Source organism: Moschus berezovskii, chromosome 27 (genome assembly GCF_049115385.1).
Source record: "Moschus berezovskii isolate FMDL1 chromosome 27, NW_MosBer_1.0, whole genome shotgun sequence".
Lineage (NCBI taxonomy): Eukaryota > Metazoa > Chordata > Mammalia > Artiodactyla > Moschidae > Moschus > Moschus berezovskii.
In genome coordinates, this window is record NC_142486.1 from 23191222 (window position 1) to 23219132 (window position 27911).

At 41.4% G+C, this 27911-nt stretch overlaps 1 protein-coding gene across 1 annotated transcript in view; it reads left to right on the forward strand.

Moving 5' to 3' along the window:
- Positions 1–27911, forward strand: part of DNAH3 (dynein axonemal heavy chain 3) — a 244562-nt gene that overhangs the window by 76731 nt on the left and 139920 nt on the right. The window contains exons 21-28 of the mRNA XM_055409629.2: positions 1533–1649; positions 3104–3283; positions 3962–4098; positions 6068–6269; positions 8136–8228; positions 12003–12113; positions 20110–20224; positions 26710–26908. Of these exons, the coding sequence (XP_055265604.2) occupies positions 1533–1649; positions 3104–3283; positions 3962–4098; positions 6068–6269; positions 8136–8228; positions 12003–12113; positions 20110–20224; positions 26710–26908 (1154 nt within the window). The remainder of the gene's footprint in view (positions 1–1532; positions 1650–3103; positions 3284–3961; positions 4099–6067; positions 6270–8135; positions 8229–12002; positions 12114–20109; positions 20225–26709; positions 26909–27911) is intronic.

Below are 27911 nucleotides of genomic sequence, written 5' to 3' on the forward strand. Positions count from 1 at the left end.
GGCCCCTCCCAGCAAGACCAGGCTAAAAAGTGTTACATGGTCTGATTAGATTAGATAGTTAGAGGCTTTGGGGCTGAGTTGAGGAGTTAAGTTGAGGAACCTGATAACAGCTCAGTTACTTCTGGTCAGTCTTCAGAGTTTTTGATTGAAGTAGCTATAGACAATGGTCAACAGCAAAATGACAATCAATGTACCACTTTATTAAACAGCTGGACACACCTCCCACTACAGAGCTACTGGTAAAAGGTGGATGAGAAAATATATTCTAGCTCCAAATTAACCACCCAGATATAAGCCTAAAGGAAGTGAAAACAGTAAGAAAGACCAGACCTACCACAGGGGGACAGCCCCTTATAAGCTTGCTTGCCACATGGCCTAAGAAGAAAAGTCCATCTACAAGGACTAACTTTTAAGACATAGTAACCAAGGAAATCCAACCAGTCCATTCTAAAGGAGATCAGTCCTGGGTGTACATTGGAAAGACTGATGATAAAGCTGAAACTCCAATACTTTGGCCACCTCATGTGATGAGTTGACTCACTGGAAAAGACTCTGATGCTGGGAGGGATTGGGGCTGAGAGGAGAAGGGGACGACAGAGAATGAGATGGCTGGATGGCATCACCGACTCGATGGAGGTGAGTTTGAATGAACTCCGGGAGTTGGTGATAGACAGGGAGGCCTGGCGTGCTGTGATTTATGGGGTCGCAAAGAGTCAGACATGACTGAGCGACTGAACTGAAATGAACTGAACCCTAACTGCTAGTGAAAGTGAAGTTGCTCAGTCGTGTCCGACTCTTCGAGACCCCATGGACTGCAGCCTACCAGGTTCCTCCATCCATGGGATTTTCCAGGCAAGAGTACTGGAGTGGATTGCCATTGCCTTCTCTATTGCCTTGTAAAATATGACAAATAATTATTTAGTCAGAGGTTCCCAAACTTTCTTGGTTCATGGTGCTGTTGGTATCTGAGTACTTTTAAAATGGCTCCCTTCCCTAGTCCAAAAGAAATACTTAACAGCTTTGCTTATGAAGTAACTGAATTCAGACAACTTAAATATTTGTGCCCCATCAACTTAATAGCTGAAAAAAGTACATATAAATTAAAAGAAAATATTTGTATTTTATTTTTAAATGACTGAAGTTATTTGCTGTGAGTTTGCTATAGTGCCCTGGGGCACATGGTTTGGGAATCAAACCTAATCTAAGCAGATTAGCAGATTAGCTACCTGAGGGAGCCAAGAAAGCAAGTGAACAGAAAATCAGAAACACAGAAAAGAGGACAGAACTCTTTCTCCTCCAGACAGCAGATACTAGTTGCAGATCTAGGTTTGGACCACATTTGATTTCTGCAAAGGGGGTAGAAAAGTCTTTAAGAATATTTTCAAAGTAGAAAATAGAAGACTCTCTCTCCTATAAGATATAGTATCCCACAGAGGTGGAGATCTGAGCTGTGAGTCCTTTGGGGATCAGTATGAAAAGTTGTGGGAAAGAAGTCTTGTGATTTTAACAGGGTGGGTCATTTTTATTTGCAGGATACAAGCATCTTGTGCGCAGTTGATGACATTCAACTTTTACTTGATGATCACGTGATAAAAACCCAGACCATGTGTGGCTCTCCATTTGTCAAACCAATAGAAACTGAATGCCGGGTAAGAGGAAATGAGATTGAATGTTTTGTGATGGCCCATTAGGCTCTGGGTTTCTTGGAGGAGCAGAAAGTTTTTGTTTTGTTTTTACTTTTTGACCATACCACGAGGCATGTAGACCCTTAGTTCCCCAACCAGGGATCTAACCCACGCCCCCGTAGTGGAAGCATGGAGTCTTAACCACTGAACTGCAAGGAAGTCCTAACAGAAGATTTTCAGTTCAATTAAAAAGAAAACCCACTTTCTCTTGATAAAAAGCAGCAACAACAAAAGACTGAAAGTGTTAGTCACTCAATTGTGTCCAACTTGTTGTGATCCCATAGACTGTAGCCCAACCAGGCTCCTCTATCCATGGAATTCTCCAGGCAAGAATGATGGAGTGAATTGCCATTTCCTTCTCCAGGGGATCTTCCCCACCCAGGGATTGAACCTGGGTCTCCCAGGTTGTAGGCAGACTCTTAACCAAATGAGCCACCAGGGAAGCTTATAAATACCAAAAACAATAACCAAGTAAGCCTTTGTAACAAACAGTCTGGCAGACTGAGCTTTTGCGACAGTCTGCTAAAAAGAGAAGACAAGTGTTTTGAGTACACCAAACAAAAATATATTTGGAAAATATCTCATTGGTTTTAGAAATCTAGAATGTAAACTACTGGAGGTTAGCCTTCTTTGATCATTGTTTGTAGAATAGGCTAAGGATATAGACTGGAGCCAGACTGTCTGTGTTCAAATTCTGACTCTGGCCCTTATTGGTGTGTGACCTTGGACCAGTTACTTGAATATGTCAGTTTCTGCATCTGTAAAGTAAGTTTTATAATAATATCTCCCTCGTGAATCTGTTGGATTAAATTGATTTTCATGTACGTAAAGTACTCGGACCATCACTTGGCACAGAGTAAACCTTAAAACTATTATTGTTATTGTTGTTTCTTAAGATGACCCTGAAAATCGGGATATTTTTTAAATTCCTTTTTAGGCTTGTTTTTTTTAAATTAGTATTATTCCTTTTTAGACTTTTTTTTTATTATTATTCCTTGTTTTTTTTATTATTCGTTTTGTTATTCCTGCTTTTTTTATTATCCCTTAAAAAGTTAAGGTACACCTTAAGTTAAGGTGTACCTTAACTTTTTAACTATCTCTTTCAGGATGCTTTCCAGTGTAAATTTTTTAAACAAGCTTGTAGCAGAGCTGACACTTTCAGTTAATTAGCAGCATTGTTGTTGTTGTTGTGATTATTCCACTAAGAACTCTATAAGGATAAGGAATCTTGTTTTCTCTTTCATTGCTGTATCCACTTTGCCTAGAAGAGTGAGCAGGACATAGGGGTCACTCAGTAAGTATTTGTGGAACAAGTGAATGACTGAATAAGTTAATTAATGCATTCATTTGTTTAGTCAGTGGGTCTGTGATGCATAGTGGCATGTTAATGATTCAGATATGAAATGCTAAATTTGCAGAAATGGGAAGAAAAGCTAGTTCGTGTGCAGGAAATTTTGGATGCCTGGTTAAAGTGCCAAGCCACTTGGCTGTACCTGGAACCAATCTTCAGTTCAGAGGACATCATAGCCCAGATGCCAGAAGAGGGCAGGAAATTTGCCATCGTTGATAATTACTGGAAATCACTTATGTCCCAAGCTGTGAGTTTTCACTGCCTAGCACATCTCACCATCAGGAATGTGGGATGCCAAATAGATGTTTCTCGTTATGCAGTCCTACCATATCCCTTGAAATCTATAAGTAAACTGGATTTTACCTAAGCTGATTTTTTCCAATTCAATATCTTTATAATTTTTAAATTTCTGGTTATTTATTATTAAAAATTCAAACATGGGAATAGGAAATATTAAAATTAGTGGCCTTTTGAAGTCCCATCTTCATAGAGGTAACTATTTAAATTTGGATAATTTAGCTACCATTTCTCATGAAAGATAAGATTTTATTTGTTACAAGATAATGTAATAAAGCTTATAAATTGAGAATAATTTTAGAATTCAAATAATTCACTGTATTCGGTTACTCAATTATTTAACAAATGTTCAAGGGGCCAGAGTAGACTAGTATAGACTATCATGGTCTGATTGCACAATCCCAGTAGTTAAAATGTAATTGGCTTTGTTGCTTTTAGGTGCCCAACCCCAGCCCATTTAGTCATGGCCAGAGCCAAGGGTATTGTTATGAACAGTTACCCTTATGGGATTAGGAGGTAATTAGGCTAGGAGGGTCATTAATTGATGCACTAGTCACACACTCATTACAGTAATCAGTCTCAGAATCTGGGAACCTCTTGATGATTATCACCTTTTTATGGAACCCAGGTGAAAGATACCAGGGTTTTGATGGCAGCGGACCAGCCACGGATGGCTGAGAGACTTCAAGAAGCCAACCTTCTGTTGGAGGACATCCAGAAAGGGCTGAATGATTACTTGGAGAAGAAGAGACTGTTTTTTCCCAGGTATCTAATATTGTTCTCTTGTTTGAATTTGCCCTCTTGACCCGTATATGGGTAGAATTACTTTTTTTATATACTGAGAGTTGGCTTCTACTCATCTATTCCATGAGCTTCTTTGATGGCTCATTCAGTAAAGAATCCACCTGAGTGTGGAGACCTGGGTTCAATCTCTGGGTTGGGAAGATCTCCTGGAGGAGGGCATGGCAACTCACTTCAGTATTCTTGCCTGGAGAATCCCCATGGACAGAGGAGCCTGCCAGGCTACCATCCATACTGTCGCAAAGAGTTGGACACAACTGGGCAACTAAGCACACAAGCAGACACACACATCTATTCCATATTCTTTAGAGGTTTTCCATTCCCCTAGAGACAGCTCTCAGGGGTGAGGCATGTCTTCATAGTCGCTATTTAGAGTGAGGCTGAATGGATACCAATGGAGCCAGCATGGTCAGACACCCAGTTCGAGGGGTATAGTACTCAAAAACCTGGACTTTGGAGTTAAGCAATCCCAGGGACGGGGGAGACTGGTGGGCTTCCGTCTATGGGGTCACACGGAGTCGGACACGACTGAGGTGACTTAGCAGCAGCAGCAGCAGCAGCAGCAGCAAACCTCAGTTTGAGTCATTAGCCACATATTGGCTATCCAGCACTTGAAATGTGGCTAGTGTAACTTAATAAAATTTTAATTTATTTAGTGTTAATTTTTTAAATGTAAATAGCAACATTTGGCTAAGGGCTTCAGTGTTGGATAACACAAATATAGCACGGATAGTGAAAAAAACCTTGACTTGGAAGCACAAAACTTTGTTAAGAGGAAACCTCTGAAATATGAGCTTCCAATCATATGCCCACTAAGGTTTTCCCTAATAAAAATATGAATAATAGCCAACATTAATACAGTATTTACCATATGCCAGGTCACCACGTTAAGTGCTTACACATATTATCTGATTTAGCCCTTACAATAATCCTATGAAGTCGCTAACATTGTTTTTAGCCCAATTTTACAAATGGGGAAACAAAACTTGCTAAAAAGCATAAGACTGGTAAATGGACAAATTCAGGTAGTCTGGATAAGACACTCAGTTATTTAAATTCTCCAAGCTTCATCTTCTCCCTAAGTTAATTAACTACATACACAAAGTATCAGTATTTCTTTGTGTATTTTTATGGAACAAAAGTAAGTGCTCTCAGAAAAGACTTTGGTGTGCTGCAATCCATGGGTTCACAAAGTGTTGTACATGACATAGCAACTGAACAACAATACATACAGTGAAAACTGTCATTATATGATCCTTCCATTACTGAACTTAAAACCTAGCGGTTACTGTAGAGATTTATCCCTAGAACATTTTCTGAAAGTTTGCTGTCCCTGCCTTTAAGATCTAAGCATTATCTCTAATATAAAACATGATAAAGCCCTCTGCACATAAATAGGCTCATTATTAATGTGCACTTATTTCCCACCTGTAACATTTTCTGAGAATAAGGAAAGATAAGGAAGCTTTCTTTCCTCCTGCCCAGTAGTTCTCAACACTGATTGCACATTAGAATCGCAGGGATTTTTAAAAAATATAAGATCCCAGATCAGTATTGGAATCTCTGGGCAGTGGAACCTTGGCATTGAAACTTTTTTTCCTAAACTCTGCAGATGATTCTAAGCTGCAGACAAGGTTAAGAATCACTGCTCTGTTTAGATGTCTTTCAACTGATACCAACTCCTCACACACAGCCATATTAAACCCACATATACCAGCTTTCATCTTTTTTTTTTTTTTGCTCTGAGTCAAAACTGTCTCCAGTCTCTGTGCCCTAGATGAAAAATGGCGAAGGGGAGTTGGCCTTAGAAAAGGCCCTAGAAGTAGCTGGTGTTCACTCGAGTGTCATCTACCTGTTGGGGAGTATCACTTTTGTTGGGAATAGAAGCTCTTAGAAGAGGTTCCAGTAGCCATCTTGTTTTGCTTTGAAATAGGTTCTTCTTCCTATCAAATGATGAGCTGCTGGAGATATTGTCAGAGACAAAGGACCCTCTCCGGGTGCAGCCACACTTGAAGAAGTGCTTTGAAGGAATTGCCAAGCTGGAGTTTACAGACAGTCTGGAGATTGTGGGCATGATCAGCTCAGAAAAAGAAATCGTTCCATTCAAACAGAAAATCTACCCAGCTCAAGCCAAAGTAATTCCATTTAGCCATTTTTGAGTTCTTTTCTTTATAACAGCAAAACAGAAGCAGATTATATGTTGGTTAAGCATTTAGACTCTGGTTTCAGACTAAGTGTGGAACATTTAGATTCCACAACTTAATGATGGGGTAACTTTGGGGCTTCTCTGATGGTTCAGCAGGTAAAGAATCTGCCAGCAATACAGGAGACACAGGAGATGTGGGTTCGATCCCTGGGTCAGGAAGATCCTCTGGAGAAGGAAATGGCAACCAATCCAGTATTCTTGCCTGAAAATCCCATGGGCAGAGGAGCCTGACGGGCTACAGGCCAATGGGTGGCAGAGTCGGACGTGACTGAGAGACTAAGCACGTAGCACAGCCGACTTTGGGGAACTAATCTTTCTGGCTCTGCTTGTTCATCTCTAAGATGGAGATTATACTGCAATTCACATGGCACCCTAAATTTGTGGAAAATTTCAATAAAACTTGAGGTGGAGACAGTAGCAGGAACCAGATCCAAACAACTAATACTGTTTAAATCCCCATGAGCAGATCCAAATTCAAAGAGATCCAGTCAGATCAATAAACTGTCCAGTAGGGGCAGGTGTTTTTTAAAAATAATACATCATGCATTTAATGCCATTTAACTCACATTTTTTATACATGTGCCCTTATATAACGAGTAAAATGTAAGTTACTTCCACTCTTGCTGAACATGACAGCACCTCACAGTAGAAGCAGACTAGCATTCTTGGCCTTGCTGGGTAGACCATCTTGCCACCCACACATTTAAGTTTCAGCAACTAGAAATCACACCTTGGAGCCAGACACCAGCTGGCTTACAAGCACTTAAAGTCAGCAGGTACTGTTACCTGGAATTCTAACACTGAATAATATGCTGCACATTCTAATTCCCTGTAGATATTTTAAAAACTCCATTTGCCGTGGTTGCATCCCATACCAATCAAATCAGAATGTCTGGGAGTGGGGTTCAGGAATCCATAACTTTTAAAGAACTTCAGATGATTCCAATGCTCAGCAAAGTTTGAGGACGGCTGGAATAATGCAAGAATTAAAACTGTTCAATTAGAAATGGACAACTTATTTTATGAACTTATAGACTAAAAAAATGTATCACCTAAAAGTTGAGTTCTGTTTTATTCAGCATACATTCTCAGGATGTCAAGTTAGGGAGGCAGCATCTCAAGTAAGCCTGAGAAAACTGCTGGAGGTTGGAGGGGAGCCAGGATATTTAGGAGTTTTGCAACTTCTGAATGTTAAAAGATTATTGTTAATGAAAGAAAACCAGATATCACAAGTTAAGGAATTTATTGCTTTTCTATGTATGCAAGAGTCTGGGCTCACTGAAATCAGTCCTTTGATATCCACCTCAGCTTTCTGGGGCCAGTATCCTGTGTTTTCACATCCTGAGTTTCCTTAAGCTGCACCCTTGGGGGTGACTGCAGCTTGTCGGCAGGTATTCTTTGTCTCCTTCCTGAGTTCCCTCAGGGCTCACCTTCAGGGGATACAGGGTGGCTGCAATTGCTGGTGGCTTCAACTTCTTTTATTTACTGACATGACAGACAATATCTTATTTCTCAATCTGAAGTATAAATGTGTCAGTTGTCTCCTGAGAAGTTGTCTTTGTGGAAATGTGAAAGAAATGTGTGTTAAAAAGTCTTTATTGACCCTTTTTTGAAGCATACACTTCTGAGAATACAGTAAATAAGTGTAACCAATAGTTGAAGAATATTGGCCTGAAGGTGTACAAACCTTTGGCCTCCCTCCAGCCCTTTGCTGAGAGAAAGCTGGCTTCTGCCCATGGTCCCTCCCTCCAGGCTTGTTAACTGTCACTGCCTCTCTGTCTGTCTCAACCTGCAGGGCATGGTGGAAAAATGGCTCCTGCAGGTGGAACAGATGATGCTTGCCAGTATGCAGGAAGTTATTAAACTTGGGATTGAAGCATATGTCCAGGTAAACGAAAACTGGGATACACAAGCCAGGGTGTTGGTATATCAAGGAAAATTTGGGAGACAAGGTTAAATGGAAGCCCGTCTTCCACTAAAACCCATCCCTCTCCTGATAACTAATACCTGACCCCTCTGTGCCTCTTTTCTTTTTCCCTATAAATCCTGGGGCAGTATATATAGTTCTGAATATGAAAGGTTTACAGTTATAAGCAGCCCATACTGGTATATCCTATGAGCCAGAACCCTTTGATTGCTGTAGGACAGTCCTTTCTGTGAAAGTAATTGATGGCAAGAGGTTTATTTAGAGCCCCTTCCCAATTAAGCATCCCCTCCCCTAGGTTTTTCATTGACATTACACATGCCCTGTTTACTTTAAAAAATTGCACAATGTGAAAATTGCAAGTTAAGTTTTATTTGGGGCAACAAGAAGACTGTAGTCTGGGAAACAGCACTTCAGATAGCTCTAAGAAATTGCTCCATGGAGGTAGGGGGCAGGTCAATATACATGTAATTTTGGTGAAGGGGGAATACATGCAATCAAGCACATATTTTTTTCAGGTTTCTGCTAGTCACAAGGAGCACTCATCACCGTGAAGGGTATTGGTGCTTTTCTAGATGTAAGGAGATATAAGAATTGAGCTAATAAAAATGGCTACTGAAAATGTCTATCTGAAGGCCTGTGCTGCAAGTTTTTCTCAGAGCACAGAGTGTCTCATTTCTGCTCTTCCCCCTGAACTCCTTTTAGGGGATGTTGAAAATCAGCAACTGCAGCAGCACATGATTTAATCCGTATACAGGTAGATGGCAAGTGGCAATTTGCAGTTGACACTCCAAAGGGCACAACTCATTTAGCTCCCGAAGCTTTAGGTGACTTGTATAAGAGAAGGTGTAAGGGAAAAGAACCTGTCACAGTTACTCTTAAGTTTAATGTTGGCAGACTAGATCTTTCAGTTCAGTTCAGTTCAGTTGCTCAGTCATATCCAGCTCTTTACGATCCTATGGACTGCAGCATGCCAGGCTTCCCTGTCCATCACCAACTCCTGGAGCTTGCTCAAACTCACGTCCATCCAGTTGGTGATGCCATCCAACCATCTCACCCTCTGTCGTCCCCTTATCCTCCTTCCTTCAATCTTTCCCAGTATCAGGGTCTTTTCCAGTGAGTCAGTTCTTCATATCAGATGGCCAAAGTGTTAAGAGTTTCCGCTTCAGCATCAGTCCTTCCAATGAATATTTAGGAGTGATTTCCTTTAGGATTTAGTGGTTTTCTCTCCTTGCAGTCGAAGGGACTCTCAAGAGTCTTCTCTAACAGCACAGTTCAAAAGCATCAATTCTTCGGTGCTCAGCTTTCTTTATGGTCCAACTCTCATATCCATACATGACTACTGGAAAAGCCGTAGCTTTGACTAGATGGACCTTTGTTGGCAAAGTAATGTCTCTGCTTTTTAGATTGCTGTCTAGGCTGGTCATAGCTCTTCTTCCAAGGAGCCTCCCATCAGGAAGCTTCCATAAGCCTCTTATCCTTATCCATCAGACGGCAGACAGAACGAAAACCACAATCACAGAAAATTGATCAAATGGATTGCATGGACCACAGCCTTGTCTAACTCAGTGAAACTATGAGCCATGCTGTGTAGAGCCACCCAAGACAGATGGGTCACAGTGGAGAGTTCTGTCAAAACATGGTCCACTGGAGAAGGGAATGGTAAACCACTTCAGTATTCTTGCCTTGAGAACCCTGTGAACCCTTATGGCAGAAAATGAAGACGAACTAAAGAGCCTCTTGATGAAAGTGACAGAGGAGAGTGAAAAAGTTGACTAGATCTTTAGTCTCCTCTATTTTAAGTGTTTCTAACTTTGAGGCCCCCACCCCTACCCCCAGGACTTTTTCCATTAGAGAAAGGAATATTCAATTAACACCTTCCCACTGATGCACCCAGGACTGACACTGTTGCCTCTCTCAGTAGTATTTGTATTGTAAATGAAAAAACAAGTCCATTGTCCCCTGATACATTATAAATCAAAAATTAAGTTAAAGAAAAATGGCTACCTGCATGAAGTTATTTCATACAGTTGCATCTATAGCCAGACAAGCTTTTTCTGTAAAGGGCCAGATGGCAAATGATTTTCACTCTGCAGGCAATATACACCAGTCACAACTATTTATCCTTGCCTTTTAGTGCAAAAGCATGCTTAGATGATAGGTTCAACAATGGCCTGACAGTGTTACAACCTAACTTCAGACATGGCTCTCAAGCCATAATTTGCCTGTCTGTGGATAATTTCTATCTATCTACAGAGAAGTTTAAAAAAGTTAGGGGGTGTCATGGCTATGAAAATTGTGGGCAGTATTGCAATATTATGTAGCTATCAAAAATAGTAGTCATATAAATACATTCTGAACAACACCTTGATTATAACTGTGTAAAATCCCTAGATGGGAGCATTGAAAAAAAAGTTACTGATTGAAAAAAATGCACAACATTGAAAAGAGCTCCATTACCATAGTCCTTTATGTCTCAGCATAGGAAAAAAAAAAAAAACTCAGCAAGAAGCAAAGTAATAGGTAAAAAGTGATTTATTAGAATAAGATGCTTGTGAGGCTTACAAGTGGGAGGCAAGAGGATACCATGCCCCAAGAAGCTATGGGGTTACAGTTTCATAATCACAGAGAAAGTGGGTAAAGGAAGAACTTCTTTGGCTTTCTCAAGTAGACATTGTGCTTCCATCATGAGCTCCTCCTTCAAGTTGGGCAGGGGAGTTTTCTTGCCCCTACATGACCAAGCTAGCTCCACAAATTATTGTTTTTCATGCATGCAGAGAGCATGTCCTCGGGGTCGTTAATGTATTGAGTTCACTGGGAAGGATGTGGCTTTCATGCCCCCATTGTTTTATTGTTTTGGGGCATGTCTCATGCTTCTGTTACATGGTTTTCTTGCTTAACAAGCTTCTTGGTCTTGTAGTTAAGCAAACCTACTTTCATGCATAGTCATCAACTTACAGGGGTCTCCCATGTTTATTCTACTTACAGTCCCCTAGTGGGATTAACTATTTAATCACCTACTTTGTCCCTGTACTCTATCCCTGTTACTGTGAGAACTGTGAGCTAAGTTTTATTTGGGGCAAAATGAGGACTATAGCCAGGAGACAGCATTTCAGATACCTCTGAGAAACTGCTCCAAAGAGGTAAAGGAAGGAAGGTCAGTGTGTATGTGATTTTGGTGAAGGGGGAGTATGCGCAATCAAGCACATATTATATACAGGAGGTTTTTTCTAGTCTCATGAAGGTTACTGCTAATCACAAGGAGCAGATAACACCATGAAGGGTTTTAGAGTTTTTCTAGATAAGAGGATTTGCAAGAATTGGGCTCATGAAATCATCTCCCGAAAATATCTATCTGAAGACCTGTTCTGCCAGTTTTTCCCAGAGCATAGAGGACTTATTCCTCATGTCCACCCTGAGCTCCTTTCAGAGGGGTGTTGAAGGTCAGCAGCTGCAGCAGCTCATAATTAATCCTTGTAGATGTAGATGGCAAGTGCCAGTTTGTAGGCGATGGAATTAATGAGATTGTTGGTGAGGATCTTTTTCTTTTTTTTATAAAATTCACGAAGGAAGACATAAATCAATAATCCCAGAAATGTGAAGACTTGTATATCACCTTTGAGGCTGGGGTTGACTTTTGTTTTTGTTGAGGGGATAAGATCGTGGTGGATATTTTAGGAAGTCAGTTTAAATCACACAAGATGAACTGACCCTGCAAACTGCCCTGTGCTTTCCCAGGTCCCCCGTAATCAGTGGGTCTTGCAGTGGCCTGGCCAGGTGGTAATCTGCGTCTCCTCCATCTTTTGGACCCAGGAAGTTTCCCAAGCCCTGACTGAAAAGTCTCTACCGGTAAGTGAGCCTGTCATGAAGCTTATAGAGGAGATTTAAGCTAGATTATGATTTGAATGACATATAATTAGAGTGCCATTTTTTCTAAAGAAAAAATAAACAGGGCCATGGTGTCACAGAAGTCAGGGTTTGCTTCAGGGCACATGTTTGGAATTAGGACTGTCCTCAAGTTCTGTAGTGCAGGAACACTCATATTTCTTCCTAGATAGAAATTCTAGGCTAAAGGATCTTAACTTTTATCAGTCTTTCCTTCCAAGTGCCAACCTGGCAGAATTTCTACCAACAGAGACCTCGTCATCTTTTTCCTGTGCCAAGAAGCCACCTGGTCCTGTTTTCCTCTCTTCTTTCTCCATCCTATCCCTTTTCACCACCCCCAGTCCAACACTCACCCACCTCTAGCTTTTTCTTCAGCTTTCTCTTGAAACCATGAATACTCAGGTCCTGCTTATCTTCAGATCCAGACACACATATTTCCCCTTAACTCTGCCACTAATACTTGTACTTGAGAGTTCAGGACCTAGATGGACTTGAATTCAACTTCTGACACCTTCACCTGTTAGCTATGTGACCATGGGCAAGTTACCTAACCTGAGTCTCCATCTCCTTGTCTATAAAATGAAAGGAATTATACTTGCACATCTTACTACTGTGCAGGGTTAAATGAGATGCTGGTAAGTTCTTCAGTATTAAGATCATAGGCTATAAACCCCACAGGCTAAAGGCCATGTCTGGTTTGCTCATTATTATATCTCAGGGGATTATTGCAGTGCCAAGTAGTTTCTTGATAAATATTTTTTGACTGAGTAAACGGTAACTCCATTCCCAACATTTTTACCATGGTGTAATTTTCTATGATTATCGCATCAGATCTCCTGTTACTCCCCCTATATATGATTATCTGGGAGCCAGAATATATTTTAATTTGCTATATTCTGCTTTATACATTAAAATTAGAACATTAATATTTGACCAAGTTACAGTTTTTGGCAAGGGAAGCAGCTTCGCTGAGATCATGGGGGAGGTCGAGGCAGGAGCAGGGTAGTAACCAACGCCCCAAGTTCCTAGCATGATGGGGCAGGAGTCCAAGAAGCACTGCGCACGCCCTTCCGGGCAGCCAGGCTTGCCGAGCCTGGATAATAATGCCGAGGAACTGGAGGGGAGGAAAGGAGGGGCCAGAGCTCAGCCAGCAGTGGGCCATGCAGGCAGCAGATTGTCCCCAGGTTGGTCAGCAACAGAAGCACGACCAGGGAGTCCTCCACTCCTGGGCATCCTCCAACCTTGACTTCAGCCTTCTGTAGACCCCCTTCCTAGCAACTCCAGCAGGGCCTTGACTCCACCCCCCGGGTAGCACATTGACAGACACCCTGCAGCCTGTGAAGGTGTACACACTAAACATTGACCAGCAGTGGGACAGCCAGGGCACCAGGCATGTCATCCAGCTACATGGAGTGGCTGAAGGCATGTCCTTGCTAGTCAAGGCCTGATAAAATATGGTACCTTGGAGAAAGGAATGGCAAACCATTTCAGTATTCTTGGTTGAGAATCCCATGAACAAAATGAAAAGGCAAAAAGATGACACTGGAAGATAAGCAGTGCCCCCCCCTCCAAGGTCAGTAGGTGTCCAATATGCTACTAGGGAAGAGTGGAAAAACAACTCCATGAAGAAGGAAGAGGCTGGGCCAAAGTAGAAATTTCATTCAATTGTGGATGTGTCTGGGGGTGAAAGTAAAGTCCCATACTGTAAAGAAAAATATTTCATAGGAACCTTGAATGTTAGGTTCATGAATCAAGGTAAAGTGGATTTTATCAAGCGGGAGATGGCAAGAGTGAACATCAACAGTTTAGAAATCAGTGAACTAAAATGGTTCGGAGTGGGTGAATTTAATTCAGATGACCATTATATCTACTACTGTGGGAAAGAATTCCTTAGAAGAAATGGAGTACCCCTCATAGTCAAAAAAAGAGTCCAAAATGCAGTATTTGGATGCAGTCTCAAAAATGACAGAATGACCTCAGTGCATTTCCAGTTCAGTTCAGTTCAGTTCAGTCGCTCAGTCGTGTCCGACTCTCCGCGACCCCATGAATTACAGCACGCCAGGCCTCCCTGTCCATCACCAACTCCCGGAGTACACTCAAACTCATGTCCACAGAGTCGGTGATGCCATCCAGCCATCTCATTCTCCATCGTCCCCTTCTCCTCCTGCCCCCAACCTTTCCCAGCATCAGAGTCTTTTCCAGTGAGTCAACTCGTCTCATGAGGTGGCCAAAGTATTGCAGTTTCAGCTTTAGCATCAGTCCTTCCAATGAACATCCAGGACTGATCTCCTTTAGAATGGACTGGTTGGATCTCCTTGCAGTCCAAGGGACTCTCAAGAGTCTTCTCCAACACCACAGTTCAAAAGCATCGATTCTTCGGCGATCAGCCTTCTTCACAGTCCAACTCTCACATCCATACATGACCACGGGAAAAACCATTGCCTTGACTAGACGGACCTTGGTTGGCAAAGTAATATCTCTGCTTTTTAATATACTATCTAGGTTGGTCATAACTTTCCTTCCAAGGAGCAAGCGTCTTTTAATTTCATGGCTGCAATCAGCATCTGCAGTGATTTTGAAGCCCAAAAAAATAAAGTCTGACACTGTTTCCACTGTTTTTCCATCTATTTCCCATGAAGCGATGGGACCAGATGCCATGATCTTTGTTTTCTGAATGTTGAGCTTCAAGCCAACCTTTTCACTCTCCTCTTTCACTTTCATCAAGAGGCTTTTGAGTTCCTCTTCACTTTCTGCCATAAAGGACAGAAATGGTATGGACCTAACAGAAGCAGAAGATATTAAGAAGAGGTGTCAGGAATACACAGAAGAACTGTACAAAAAAGATCTTCACGACCAAGATAGTCACGATAACGTGATCACTGACCTAGAGCCAGACATCTTGGAATGTGAAGTCAAGTGGGCCTTAGAGAGCATCACTACGAACAAAGCTAGTGGAGGTGATGGAATTCCAGTTGAGCTATTTCAAGTCTTGAAAGATGATGCTGTGAAAGTGCTGCACTCAATATGCCAGCAGATTTGGAAAACTCAGCGCTGGCCACAGGACTGGAAGAGGTCAGTCTTCATTCCAATCCCAAAGAAAGTGCATTTCCAACAAACCCTTTAACATTATAGTAATGCAAGTTTATGCACCAACCACTGATGCCAAAGAAGCTAAGTTAAAAAGTTCTATGAAGACCTACAAGACTAACACCAAAAAAAAAAAAAAAAAAGAGATGTCCTTTTCATCATAGGGGACTGGAATGCAAAAGTAGGAAGTCAAGAGATACCTGGACTGACAGGCAAGTTTGACTTTGGAGTACAAAATGAAGCAGGGCAAAGCTAACAGTTTTGCCAAGAGAATGCACTGGTCATAGCAAACACTCTCTTCCAACAACACAAGAGATGACTCTACACATGGACATCACCAGATGGTCAATACTGAAATCAGATTGATTACATTCTTTGCAGCTGAAGATGGAGAAGCTCTATATAGTTAGCAAAAACATGACTGGGAGCTAACTGTGGCTTGGATCAAATTCAGACTTAAATGGAAGAAAGTAGGGAAAACCACTAGCCATTCAATTATAAACTAAATTAAATCCCTTATAGTTATACAGTGGAGGTGACAAATAGATCAAGAGATTAGTTCTGACAGACACAGTGCCTGAAGAACTATGGATGAAGGTTCATAACATTGTATAGGTGACCAAAACCATCCCCAAGAAAAAGAAATGCAAGAAGGCAAAGTAGTTGTCTGAGAAGGCTGTACAAATAGCTGAGAAAAGAAGAGAAGTGAAAGGCAAAGGGGAAAGGAAAGATACAGAGTTATGGACAGGGAGGCCTGGCGTGCTGTGATTCATGGGGTCGCAAAGAGTCGGACACAACTGAGTGACTGAACTGACTGACTGAGAGAATAGCAAGGAGTAATAAGAAAGGCTTCTTAAGTAAACAATGAAAAGAAATAGAGGAAAGCAATAGAATGGGAAAGACTAAAGATCTCAAGAAAACTGGAGATACCAAGGGAAAATTTCATGCAAAGATGGGAATAATAAAGGACAGAAACAGCAAGGACCTAACAGAAGGAGAAGAGATTAAGAAGAAGTGGCAAGAATACACAGAACGGTACAAAAAAAGATTTTAATGACTCAGATAACCACAGTGGTATGGCCACTCAACTAGAGCCAGACATTCTGGAGTGTGAATTCAAGTGGGCCTTGGGAAGCATTACTACGAACAAAGCTAGTGGAGGTGATGGAATTCCAGCTGAGCTAGTTCAAATCCTAAAAGATGATGCTGTTGAAGTGCTGCAGTCAATGTGCCAGCAAATTTGGAAAACTCAGCAGTGGCCACCGGACTGGAAAAGGTCAGTTTTTGTTCAAATTCAAAAGAAAGGTGATGCCAAAGAATGTTCAAATTACTGTACAGTTGCACTCATTTCACATACTAGTAGGATTATGCACAAAATCCTTCAAGCTAGACTTTCAGCAGTACATGAAGTGAGAACTTCCAGCTATACAAGCAGGGTTTAAAAAAGGCAGAGGAACCAGAGATGAAACTGCCAACATCTGCTGGATCATATAAAAAGCAATGCAATTCCAAAAGCAATATCTACTTCTGCTTCATCAATTATGCTAAAACTTTTGACTGTGTGGATCACAACAAATTGTGGAAAATTCTTAAAGAGATGGGAATACCAGGCCACTTTACCTGTCTCCTGAGAAACCTGTGTGCAGGTCAGGAAGCAACATTTAAAACAGGGCATGGGACAATGAACTGGTTCAAAATTGAGAAAGGAGTATGCCAAGGCTGTATATTGTCACCCTGCTTAGTTAACTTATATGCAGAGTACATCATACAAAATCCCTGGCTGGATGACTGGAATCTAGCTGGAATCAACATTTCCAGGAGAAATATCATCAGCCCTCAGATATGCAGATATTACTTTAACAGCAGAAAGTGAATAGGAACTAAAGAGCCTCTTGATGAAGGTGAAAGACTAGAGTGAAAAAGCTGGCTTAAAACTCAACATTCAAAAAGCTAAGATCATGACATCTGTCCCTTCACTTCATGGGGATAAAATGGAAACAGTGACAAACTTTATTTTTGGGGGGCTCCAAAATCACTGCAGACAGTGACTGTAGTCGTGAAATTAAAAGACACTTGCTCCTTGGAAGTAAAGCTATGGCAAATTAGACATAGACAGCATATTAAAAAGCAGAGACATCATTTTGCCAGCAAAGGTCTGCATATCAAAGCTATGGTTTTCCTAGTAGTCATGTATGGATGTGAGAGTTGGACCATAAAGCAGACTGAGCACCAGAGAATTGATGCTTTCAAATTGTGGTGTTGGAGAAGACTCTTGAGAGTCTGTTGAACTGCAAGGAGATCAAACCAGTCAACCCTGAAGGAAATTAACCCTGAATATTCATTGGAAGGACTTATGCTGATGCTGAAACTCTGGTACTTTGGCCACCTAATGCAAAGAGCTAACTCATTGGAAAAGACCCTGATGCTGGGAAAGATTGAGGGCAAGAAAAGAACGGGGTGACAGAGGATAAGATGATTGGATGGCATCACTGACTCAATGGATATGAGTTTGAGCAAACTCTGGGAGATAGTGAAGGACAGGGAAGCCTGGCGTGCTGCAGTCCACAGGGTCTTAAAGAGTTGGACATGACTGAGTGACTGAACAACAAGCAGCTGTGCTTTTTACAGATTTATTGTTCATAATTCCTAATAGATGTGTTGCACTTTGAGCTTGAAAACTGCTTTCATGTACACAGTTTGAAACCTTAGAAACACTAAATGTTCTGACTTTTGCAACTGCGTCTGTGTGCTACAGTTTCCTACCTGTAAAGAATAGAATGCTTCCCATCACACACTGAAGCTCTGGAGTACCATGCATGCTGAATGAGGTGCCTTGGCATCCTAAAGTTGCTGGTACAGAATTTCTATCCATCCATCTATCACCTACCCATTGTTCATTTAACAAATATTTGTTTGACATCTGCAACTGGAACTTTGCTAGGGAAAGGGAATTAGAAGTGAATCAAACAGTCATTGTCCTTGACATGGATCTACAGTCAAGTGAGAAAGATTTTTTTTTTAAAGGCTCTTTTATCAAACTGTGATTAGAAAAGTACAGGGATCCAGAAATCATGGAAAAGAAGAAGAAAACTGAAAGAAAGAGAGGGTAAGATGTCCCAGAAAAACAGGGTCTAAGAGAAGACATAAAATATAAATAGGGAGTACTCAAGCACAAATCAGGAGGAAGAGCGTGAGAGAGAGAGACCAAAATGTGCAAAAATCTGGCAACGGAAAACACGGTGCATTCCAGAAACTAAGGGCAATTTGATCCAGAATTGCTGTGTAATGTTAAAGAGAATGTGGAGAACAGTTCTATCCCCAGTGGCTTGCAGACATACCAAGGGCAACAAGGATGCAGCAAAAAGCCTTTTAGGGGACTTCCCTAGTGGTCCAGTGGCTAAGACTCTATGCCTCCAATGCAGGAGGCCCAGGTTCAGTCCCTGGTTAGGGACCTAGATCTCTCATGCTGCAACTAAAAATCCCTCATACTGCAGCTAAAGTACCCACATGCTTCAATTAAGACCTTGTGCAGCCATACAAATATTTTTAAAAGACTTTTTTGGCTAAGGAGAAGGGGATGACAGAGAATGAGATGGCTGGATGGCATCACCCACTCTGTGGACATGAGTTTGAGTGAACTCCGGGGGTTGGTGATGGCCAGGGGCGCCTGGCGTGCTGTGATTCATGGGGTCGTGGAGAGTCGGATACGACTGAACGACTGAACTGAACTGAACTGAAGGATATTATAATTAATAATAATAACCACCAATATTTACTGGATACTTTATTCATACAAGACATTGTGTCAAGGGCTTTACATTCGTTGTTGTTCAGTTGCTAAGTCCTGTCCAGCTCTTTGTGACCCCGTGGACTGCAGCACACCAGGCTTCCCTGTCCTTCAAACTCATGACCATTGAGTCAGTGATGCCATCCGACCATCTCATCATCTGTCACCCTCTTCTCCTTCTGTCTTCAGTCTTTCCCAGCATCAGGGTCTTACTCACTTGAACAATAGCTTTAATTATCTAGATTTGACAGATGAGGAGACTGAGACGCAGAGGGTTAAAATCATTTGCCCAGAAGCACATAACAAAAAAGTTAGGAAGGTGAGATGAGCGCAGGGTGGCCTCATATGTTCTTCATTCATTTTTATTGTTTAACTCATTTTGAAATGATGTCAGACCGGCAAATAATGTCGCAAAAATAATAGGAAGAATTCCCACACACCCTTCATCCAGGTACATTAACATATTAACATCTTACATAACCACAGTACAATATCCAACAACATTGATACGATATTATTACTTAACCTTTTAAACCCATCTTTGTGTCTGGTTTAGGATCTAATCCAGAATGACATTTAGTGTTCATGTTTCCTTTGTCTACTTTAAAGGAGTTTCAGTTATTTTTAATTCTGGCTTAGTGCCTAATTTATATATGTGGTAAAACTCATCCTTTTTAGTGTGCATTGCTGAGTTTTGACAAGCACATACATTTTGTAACCATCATCACAGTCAAGATACAAAACAGTTCCACACACCCTAAAATTTTCCTCATGCCCTTTGTAGTCACTATTCTCAGCCTTTGGCAACTACCATTCGGTTTTATGCCCCTATAGTTTTATTTTTTCCACAACATTCTAAAAGTAAAATCATACAGTATCTAGACTTTCAAATCTGACTTCTTTCAGTTAGCATTATGCTTTTGACATTTGTCTCGAGGTAAATGACTGGGGCTGAGGGAAAGGGAGATTGAGGGACGACATCTAGGAGTCTGGTTTGGACCATGGAATATGGATGGTGTCATTCCAGAGAAGGGATTACCAGGAGAATACAACTTAACACATTGTTCCCTCCTATGCCCCTGCCAGGATTTTCTGAAGAAGAGCAATGATCAGATTGCAGAGATTGTTCAGCTGGTGCGAGGGAAGCTGAGCAGTGGAGCTCGACTCACCCTTGGAGCCCTCACAGTCATTGATGTCCACGGTAAGCAAGGAGGTTTTCCTAGCATTAGTGACTGTTCAGTAATAGCTGCCAAGCTTGCCTCTCTCCCTTCTGGATGGAATGATTCAGGCTCCTTTTTTCATTAGGGAGAAGCTTCTCCAACGGAGAATAAATGAAGGGGTCAGTTCAGTTCAGTTCAGTCACTCAGTCGTGTCCAACTCTTTGCGACCCCATGAATCACAGCATGCCAGGCCTCCCTGTCCATCACCAACTCCCGGAGTTCACTCAAACTCTTGTCCATCGAGTCGGTGATGCCATCCAGCCATCTCATCCTCTGTCATCCCCTTCTCCTCCCACCCCCAATTCCTCCCAGCATCAGAGTCTTTTCCAGTGAGTCAACTCGTCGCATGAGGTGGCCAAGGTATTGCAGTTTCAGCTTTAGCATCAGTCCTTCCAATGAACACCCAGGATTGATCTCCTTTAGAATGGACTGGTTGGATCTCCTTGCAGTCCAAGGGACTCTCAAGAGTCTTCTCCAGCACCACAGTTCAAAAGCATCAATTCTTCGGCGATCAGCTTTCTTCACAGTCCAACTCTCACATCCATACATGACCACTGGAAAAACCATAGCCTTGACTAGACAGACCTTGGTTGGCAAAGTACTGTCTCTGCTTTTTAATATGCTATCTAGGTTGGTCATAACTTTCCTTCCAAGGAGTAAGCGTCTTTTAATTTCCTGGCTGCAATCAGCATCTGCAGTGATTTTGGAGCCCAAAAAAATAAAGTCTGACACTGTTTCCACTGTTTCCCCATCTATTTCCCATCACTTCATGGGAAATAGATGGGGAAATGAGGGAGTAAGGAAGAGAAATCAATGCTCTGTGTATCTCTATCTTATGTTTTCCCTCCCATCCCCAGCCTTATTTCCAAGAACCCCACCACCGGCACCAAGCTGTGCTCTGAGAACGTGATGGCCACAACCATTGCTGAGATTTACCAACTCGAAGCAATTTCCTTCTACTGGTCTTAACTAATCTTTTTTAATACTTGCTGTCAAGCTTTGTGCTAAGTGCATGACATACATTGTCTCATTTTTATACACATTTAACAGATTAAGAGCCTGTGGTTTATAGAGGCAAATAACTTGCTGAGAGACACACAGCTAGTAAGCAGCAAAGGCTCTTTTGTAGTTTGAACCTGTGGCTGATTCCAAACCCAAAGACTGGAAATGGGCAGTGATGCAGGGAGAGAATGGGTAAGAGAAGATGCATTCCAACTCTTCCTAAGAAAGAGAAAGAGGGAAGGCGGAAAGGAGGAGGAAGAACTGGAGTCTTTATATAAAGCAAACCACCCCCACACCCCCACATCATCATCACCAAGGAAACTAGGGCTGAACCAAACTGGTTGCCTGGTAACCAGTGTCTCTTTTGCTTATACACCCAGCTTCCTTCTGGCATTTCATGCATCTTACTCTCAATAAAGTTGATGCTCATTTCTTTTCCTTTTTTTCTTTTCTTTTGGCCACATGGCTTGTGGGATCTCAGTTCCCCGACCAGGGATTGAACCCAGACCATGGCAATGAAAGTCTGGAACCTTAACCACTAGGGCACCCAGGAGCTCCCTGATGTTCATTTCAATCTGATTTCATTTGGATAGACTAGCATAAAATATGGAGGAGAGAGGGAGAAGGTGCTCTTCATCTGGATACGTATTTAACTTGTAGGAGTAATAAGTGAAGGCATGGTTACTGCCCAGGATGCTTCAGAGTGGTTGAGTTTATACACATGTACACACAAACACATTCATGCATGACCACATGAACATACACTGCCTTTTAAAGGCATCCCCAACCCAATGCCTTGAGATTCAACTTGCTCTTGGATCTCTCATATACACCTGTATTCTGGGTCTTCCCAGGAACCTGGATTGGAATTAAATTCCTCAGGAAGAATGAAAGGGTGTAATTTTGGTGTAATCTTCTGCAAGCACTCTTCAGAATTTTGGATTTTACTGTAATAACGATTTCTCTCACAAAGAGGGAGTAGACTTACAGAAGTGTCCCTTTGCAAAGTTATATTTCTGAGATCCTGATTCCAAGCACTATATTAGTTCTAAGGTTGAAATAACAGTTGCCTTGTGAGTTACCTAAAAAATAATGATTCGCATAAACTATATCCACTCATCAACTTCAGGGCTTCCATCACTGTGAAAATATTAAATTAAGCTCACAATCCTATTACAGAAAGAATAAAACCTAGAAATAGATCTCTTACTTAGTTTCTCAACACCTTCCTTCCATGGAAAGACTACACCTAACATGGGTTCATGAGATCCCTTCCCTCGCTAAGTATATCAGGCCAGGCTAATTGTATTCTCCAGAAGGTAATGGCACCCCACTCCGGTACTCTTGCCTGGAAAATCCCATGGACGGAGGAGCCTGGTGGGCTGCAGTCCATGGGGTTGCTAAGAGTTGGACACGACTGAGTGACTTCACTTTCATGCATTGGGCAGGAAATAGCAACCCACTCCAGTGTTCTTGCCTGGAGAATCCCAGGGACGGGTGAGCCTGGTGGGCTGCCGTCTATGGGGTTGCACAGAGTCGGACACGACTGAAGCGAGTTAACAGCAGCAGCAGCAGCAGGATATCCTAGAGGCCTAGAACAGGGCTAGAAGGATAACACTGACTATGAGATAGCATTTGTGGTAACTACATACTGCAAAGCACTCTGGGTCACTTTCCCAAGAGTTTGGGGATGATAACAGTAGTTAATATTGGGTTGGCCAAAGACTTGTTCATTATTTTCCATAAGATGGCTCTAGTAGCACTTAGCTGTCTTGAACTTTATTTGAAACATTTTTCTTAGATTGTATTGTCAAAGCTGTCATTTAAGTTCAGTTCAGTTCAGTCTCTCAGTCGTGTCTGACTGTTTGTGACCCCAAGTATTGCAGCATGCCAGGCTTCCCTGTCCATCAACTCCCGGAGCTAACTCAAACTCATGTCCATCGAGTCTGTGATGCCATCCAACCATCTCATCTTCTGTCATCCCCTTCTCCTCCCACCTTCGATCTTTCCCAGCATCGGGGTCTTTTCAAATTAGTCAGTTCTTTGCATCAGGTGACCAAAGTATTGGAGTTTCAGCTTCAGTATCAGTCCTTTCAATGAATATTAAGGACTGATTTCCTTTAGGATGGACTGGTTGGATCTCCTTGAAGTCCAAGGGACTCTCAAGAGTTTTCTTCAACACCACAGCTCAAAAGCATCAATGCTTTGGCACTCAGCTTTCTTTATAGTCCAACTCTCACATCCATATATGACTACTGGAAAAACCATGACTTTGACTAGATGAACCTTTGTTGGCAAAGTAATGTCTCTGCTTTTTAATATCCTGTCATATATGTTGGTCATAACTTTTCTTTCAAGGAGTAAGCACCTTTTAATTTCGTGGCTGCAGTCACCATCTGCAGTGATTTTGGAGCCCAAGAAAATAAAGTCTCTCACTGTTTCCATTGTTTCCCCATCTCTTTGCCATGAAGTGATGGGACTGGATGCTGTGATCTTAGTTTTCTGAATGCTGAGTTTTAAGTCAACTTTTTCACTCTCTTTTTTCTCTTTCATCAAGAGGCTTTTTAGTTTTTCTTTGCTTTCTGCCATAAGGGTGGTGTCATCTGCATAACTGAGGTTATTGATATCTTTCCTGGAAATCTTGATTCCAGCTTGTGCTGCATCCAGCCTGGCATGTCCCATGATGTACTCTGCATATAAGTTAAATAAGCAGGGTGACAGTATACAGCCTTGATATACTCCTTTCCCAATTTGGAACCAGTCTGTTGTTCCATGTCCAGTTCTAACTGTTGCTTCTTGACCTGCATACAGATTTCTCAGGAGGCAGGTAAGGTGTTCTGGTATTCCCATATCTTTCAGAATTTTCACAGTTTATTGTGATCCACGTAGTCAAAGGCTTTGGCATAGTCAATAAAGCAGAAGTAGATGTTTTTCTGGAATTCTCTTACTTTTTCAATAATCCAGTGGATGTTGGCAATTTGATCTCTGGTTCCTCTTCCTTTTCTAAATCCACCTTGAACATCTGGAAGTTCACAGTTCTCATACTGTTGAAGCCTGGCTTGGAGAATTTTGAGTGTTACTTTGCTACCGTGTGAGATGAGTGCAATTGTACAGTAGTTTGAACATTCTTTGACATTGCCTTTCTTTGGGGTTGGAATGAAAACTGACCTTTTCCAGTCCTGTGGCCATTGCTGAGTTTTCCAAATGTGCTGGCATATTTGGTGCAGCACTTTCACAGCATCATCTTTTAGGATTTGAAATAGCTCAACTGGAATTCCATCAGCTCCCCTAGCTTTGTTCATCATCATGCTTCCTAAGGCCCACTTGACTTTGCATTCCAGGATGTCAGACTCTAGGTGAGTGATCATACCATAGTGGTCATCTGGGTCATGAAGATCTTTTTTGTATAGTTCTGTGTATTCTTGCCACCTCTTTATATCAGCATGCATTTTTTAAAAAAACTTACCAATTTGTTGAATTTCTGTGTTGTTTTTCAATCACTCAGTCGTGTCTGACTCTGCAACTCCATGGACTGTAGCACGCCAGGCCTCCCTGTCCTTCACCATCTCCTGGAGCTTGTTCAAACTCATGTCCATTGAGTCAGTGATGCCATCCAACCATTTCATCCTCTGTCATCCCCCTCTCCTTCTGCCTTCAATCTTTCTCAGCATCAAGGTCATTTCTAATGAGTTGGCTCTTCTCTTCAAGTGGCCAAAGTATTGGAGCTTTTGCTTCAATACATCAGTCCTTCCAATGAATATTCAGGATTGCTTTCCTTTAGGATTGACAGGTTGGATCTCCTTGCAGTCCAAGGGACTCTCAAGAGTCTTCTCCAGAACCACAGTTCAAAAACATCATTTTTTCGGCAGTCAGCCTTCTTTATGGTCCAACTCTCACATCCATACATGACTACTTGGAAAAACCATTGCTTTGGCTGTTATAGACCTTTGTCAGCAAAATAATGTTTCTGCTTTTTAATATGTTGTCTAGGTTTGTCATAGCTTTTCTTCCAAAGAGCAAGTGTCTTTTAATTTCATGGCTGCAGTCACCATCTGCAGTGATTTTGGAGCCTAAGAAAATAAAGTCTGTCACTGTTTCCATTGTTTCCCCATGTATTTTCGATGAAGTGAAGGGGAATTTCTGCGTAGCCATTTTAATATTGAAGATGGAAGAAAAAGCAACATTTTCAGCATATGCTGCTTTACTAACTCAAGAAAGGTAAAAACACAACTGAAATACAAAACAAAAAAATAAAAAAGGTTTGTGCACTGTATGGAGAAGGTGCTGTGACTGATTGAATGTGTCATAGTCATTTGTGAAATTTAATGCTAGAGATTTCTTGATTGATGATGCTCCATGGTTGGGTAGACCTGTTGAAGTTGAGAGTGATCAAATCAAGACATTAATTGAGTACGATCAACATTATACCATGCAGGAGATAGCTGACATACACAAATATCCAGATCAAGCATTGAAAATCATTTGTCCCAGCTTGGCTGTGATAATCACTTTGATACTTGGGTTCCACATAAGTTAAGCAAAAAAACCTCCTCGATCATATTCCCCAGCAGTTCTCTTCAATGTAATGAACAAATTGTGACAGGCCATGAAAAGTGGAACTGTACAATAATGTGGTATGGAAGAGATCATAGGGCAAGTGAAATAAACTTTTACCAATCACACCAAAGGCCAGTTTTCATCCAAAGAGTGTGATGTTGTATATATGGTGGGATTGGAAGGGAGTCCTCTATTATGAGTTTCTTCCAAAAAACTAAACAATTTATTCTAACAACTGCTCCTCCCAATTAGACCAACTGAAAGCCCCACTTGACAAAGAGCATCCAGAATCAGTCAACAGAAAAAAAACACATAACCTTTCATCAGGATAATGCAAAACCACATGTTTCTTCAATGACCAGGCAAAGCTGGTCTAAAACTGGTCATCAAACTGAAAGATCTAATTTGTCTGCCATATTCACCAGACATTGCACCCTCAAGTGTCCATTTATTTCAGTGTTTACAAAATTCTCTTAATGGAAAAAATTTCAATTCCATGGAAGACTAAAAACCACCTGGAACAACTTTTTGCTCAAAAAGATAAAAATTTGAGGGAAGATGGAATTATGAAGTTGCCTGAAGATTTGCAGAAGGTAGTGGAACAAAATGATAACTATGTTGTTCAATAAAGTTCTTGGTGAAAAAGGAAAAAAAAATGTGTCTTTTTTTTTTCCCCACTTTAAAACTGAAGGAACTTTTTGGCCAACCCAATACTATAAATTTATATAGTATGTAAATAAAGATGTTGCTTGAAGTTTAGAGATGGGCAGAGAGGGTAGTTGGTTGAACCTAAAATTGTTGAGATAGAGTGGTCTTGATGACATCCTCAGACTCTTCTGAGAAATCCGTGAAGATGGGAGGATGCCGATGACTCTGCAAGTGTGTTTCCATGTCTGTGTCCCCACAGCTCGTGATGTGGTAGCCAAGTTATCTGAGGACAACGTCTGTGACCTGAACGATTTCCAGTGGATCTCCCAACTGCGCTATTACTGGGATTCCAAGGATGTACAGGTGCAGATGATTACTACAGAAGCCTTATACGGCTATGAGTACCTGGGAAACTCACCCCGGCTGGTGATTACACCCCTCACTGACCGCTGCTACAGGTAAACTCTGGGCCTCCCCAGACCTGAAGGGTGAATAGAGAATTCCAAAAGGAAAAGCTGAGAAAGAAGTTTGGAGCAGCTTTAGTTTGTTACCTTTACCTTCTGTATTCTAGATCCTTAGATTTTAGAATTTTTACCTTAGTCACTGTGGTCTCACAGATGGGCATTTTGGGCCTTAGGAATAAATGAGAACCCAGTAGTAGGAGTCCTAATGCAAAGTATTGTGTTCAAACCAACAATTATAACGTTGATGCCTATCCTTGAACATGGCACAGTTCTTAAGAAAGAAAGCTCTCCGATGGCAGGAATCAAAAAGGTGCCAGAAGATCCCATGGCCAAGAGATAGAAAAGGGGTCAGATAAAGGACCCAGGCAAGGAGTCTCTGAGCTCTGCCACCCAGTCTGATGAAGAGATTGGGCCATTCTGTGCTCAGCAAATTGCTTTGCCACTTTCCTTGTAATTCATAACTTTAAAAACTTGGACTTTGTGAACTTGTCAGTTTTTTGATGTTTAGATTTTTCTTTGATTTTATATATTGTTTTAGTGCAACTTTTAATTTACAAAAGTAGTACTTGAGTATTCTTTTTTCTTTAGAAGTCCTCAATCACTTGTTTTCTATGTTCTATGACTTCTTCAGTCATTTATCTATTCTACTCACTATTCAACAACCATTTCTTGAACTTTGCTGTGCATGATGTGTGACCTCCAGGAATCCCCAACCTAATGAGGTAGGGGAGAGAGACACACTCAGGTGATTATAAGAAAGTGTGTTAACTGAAATTATAGAGGCTCATACACAGGGCTGTGGAACCACAGTTGACATATTCATTTCTAATATTTATCTTATGCCTCCCATATGGAACTGAACAATGGGTTCTGAACTCAAGAGTTCATAATCTAGTGGGAGAAATATATTTATTTTTCATTATTCCATTAGCATCGGTGGTCTTTGGAATGCAGAGGGTTTTTCACTTTCATTTGATTCATTTAGTATCAGTTCAGT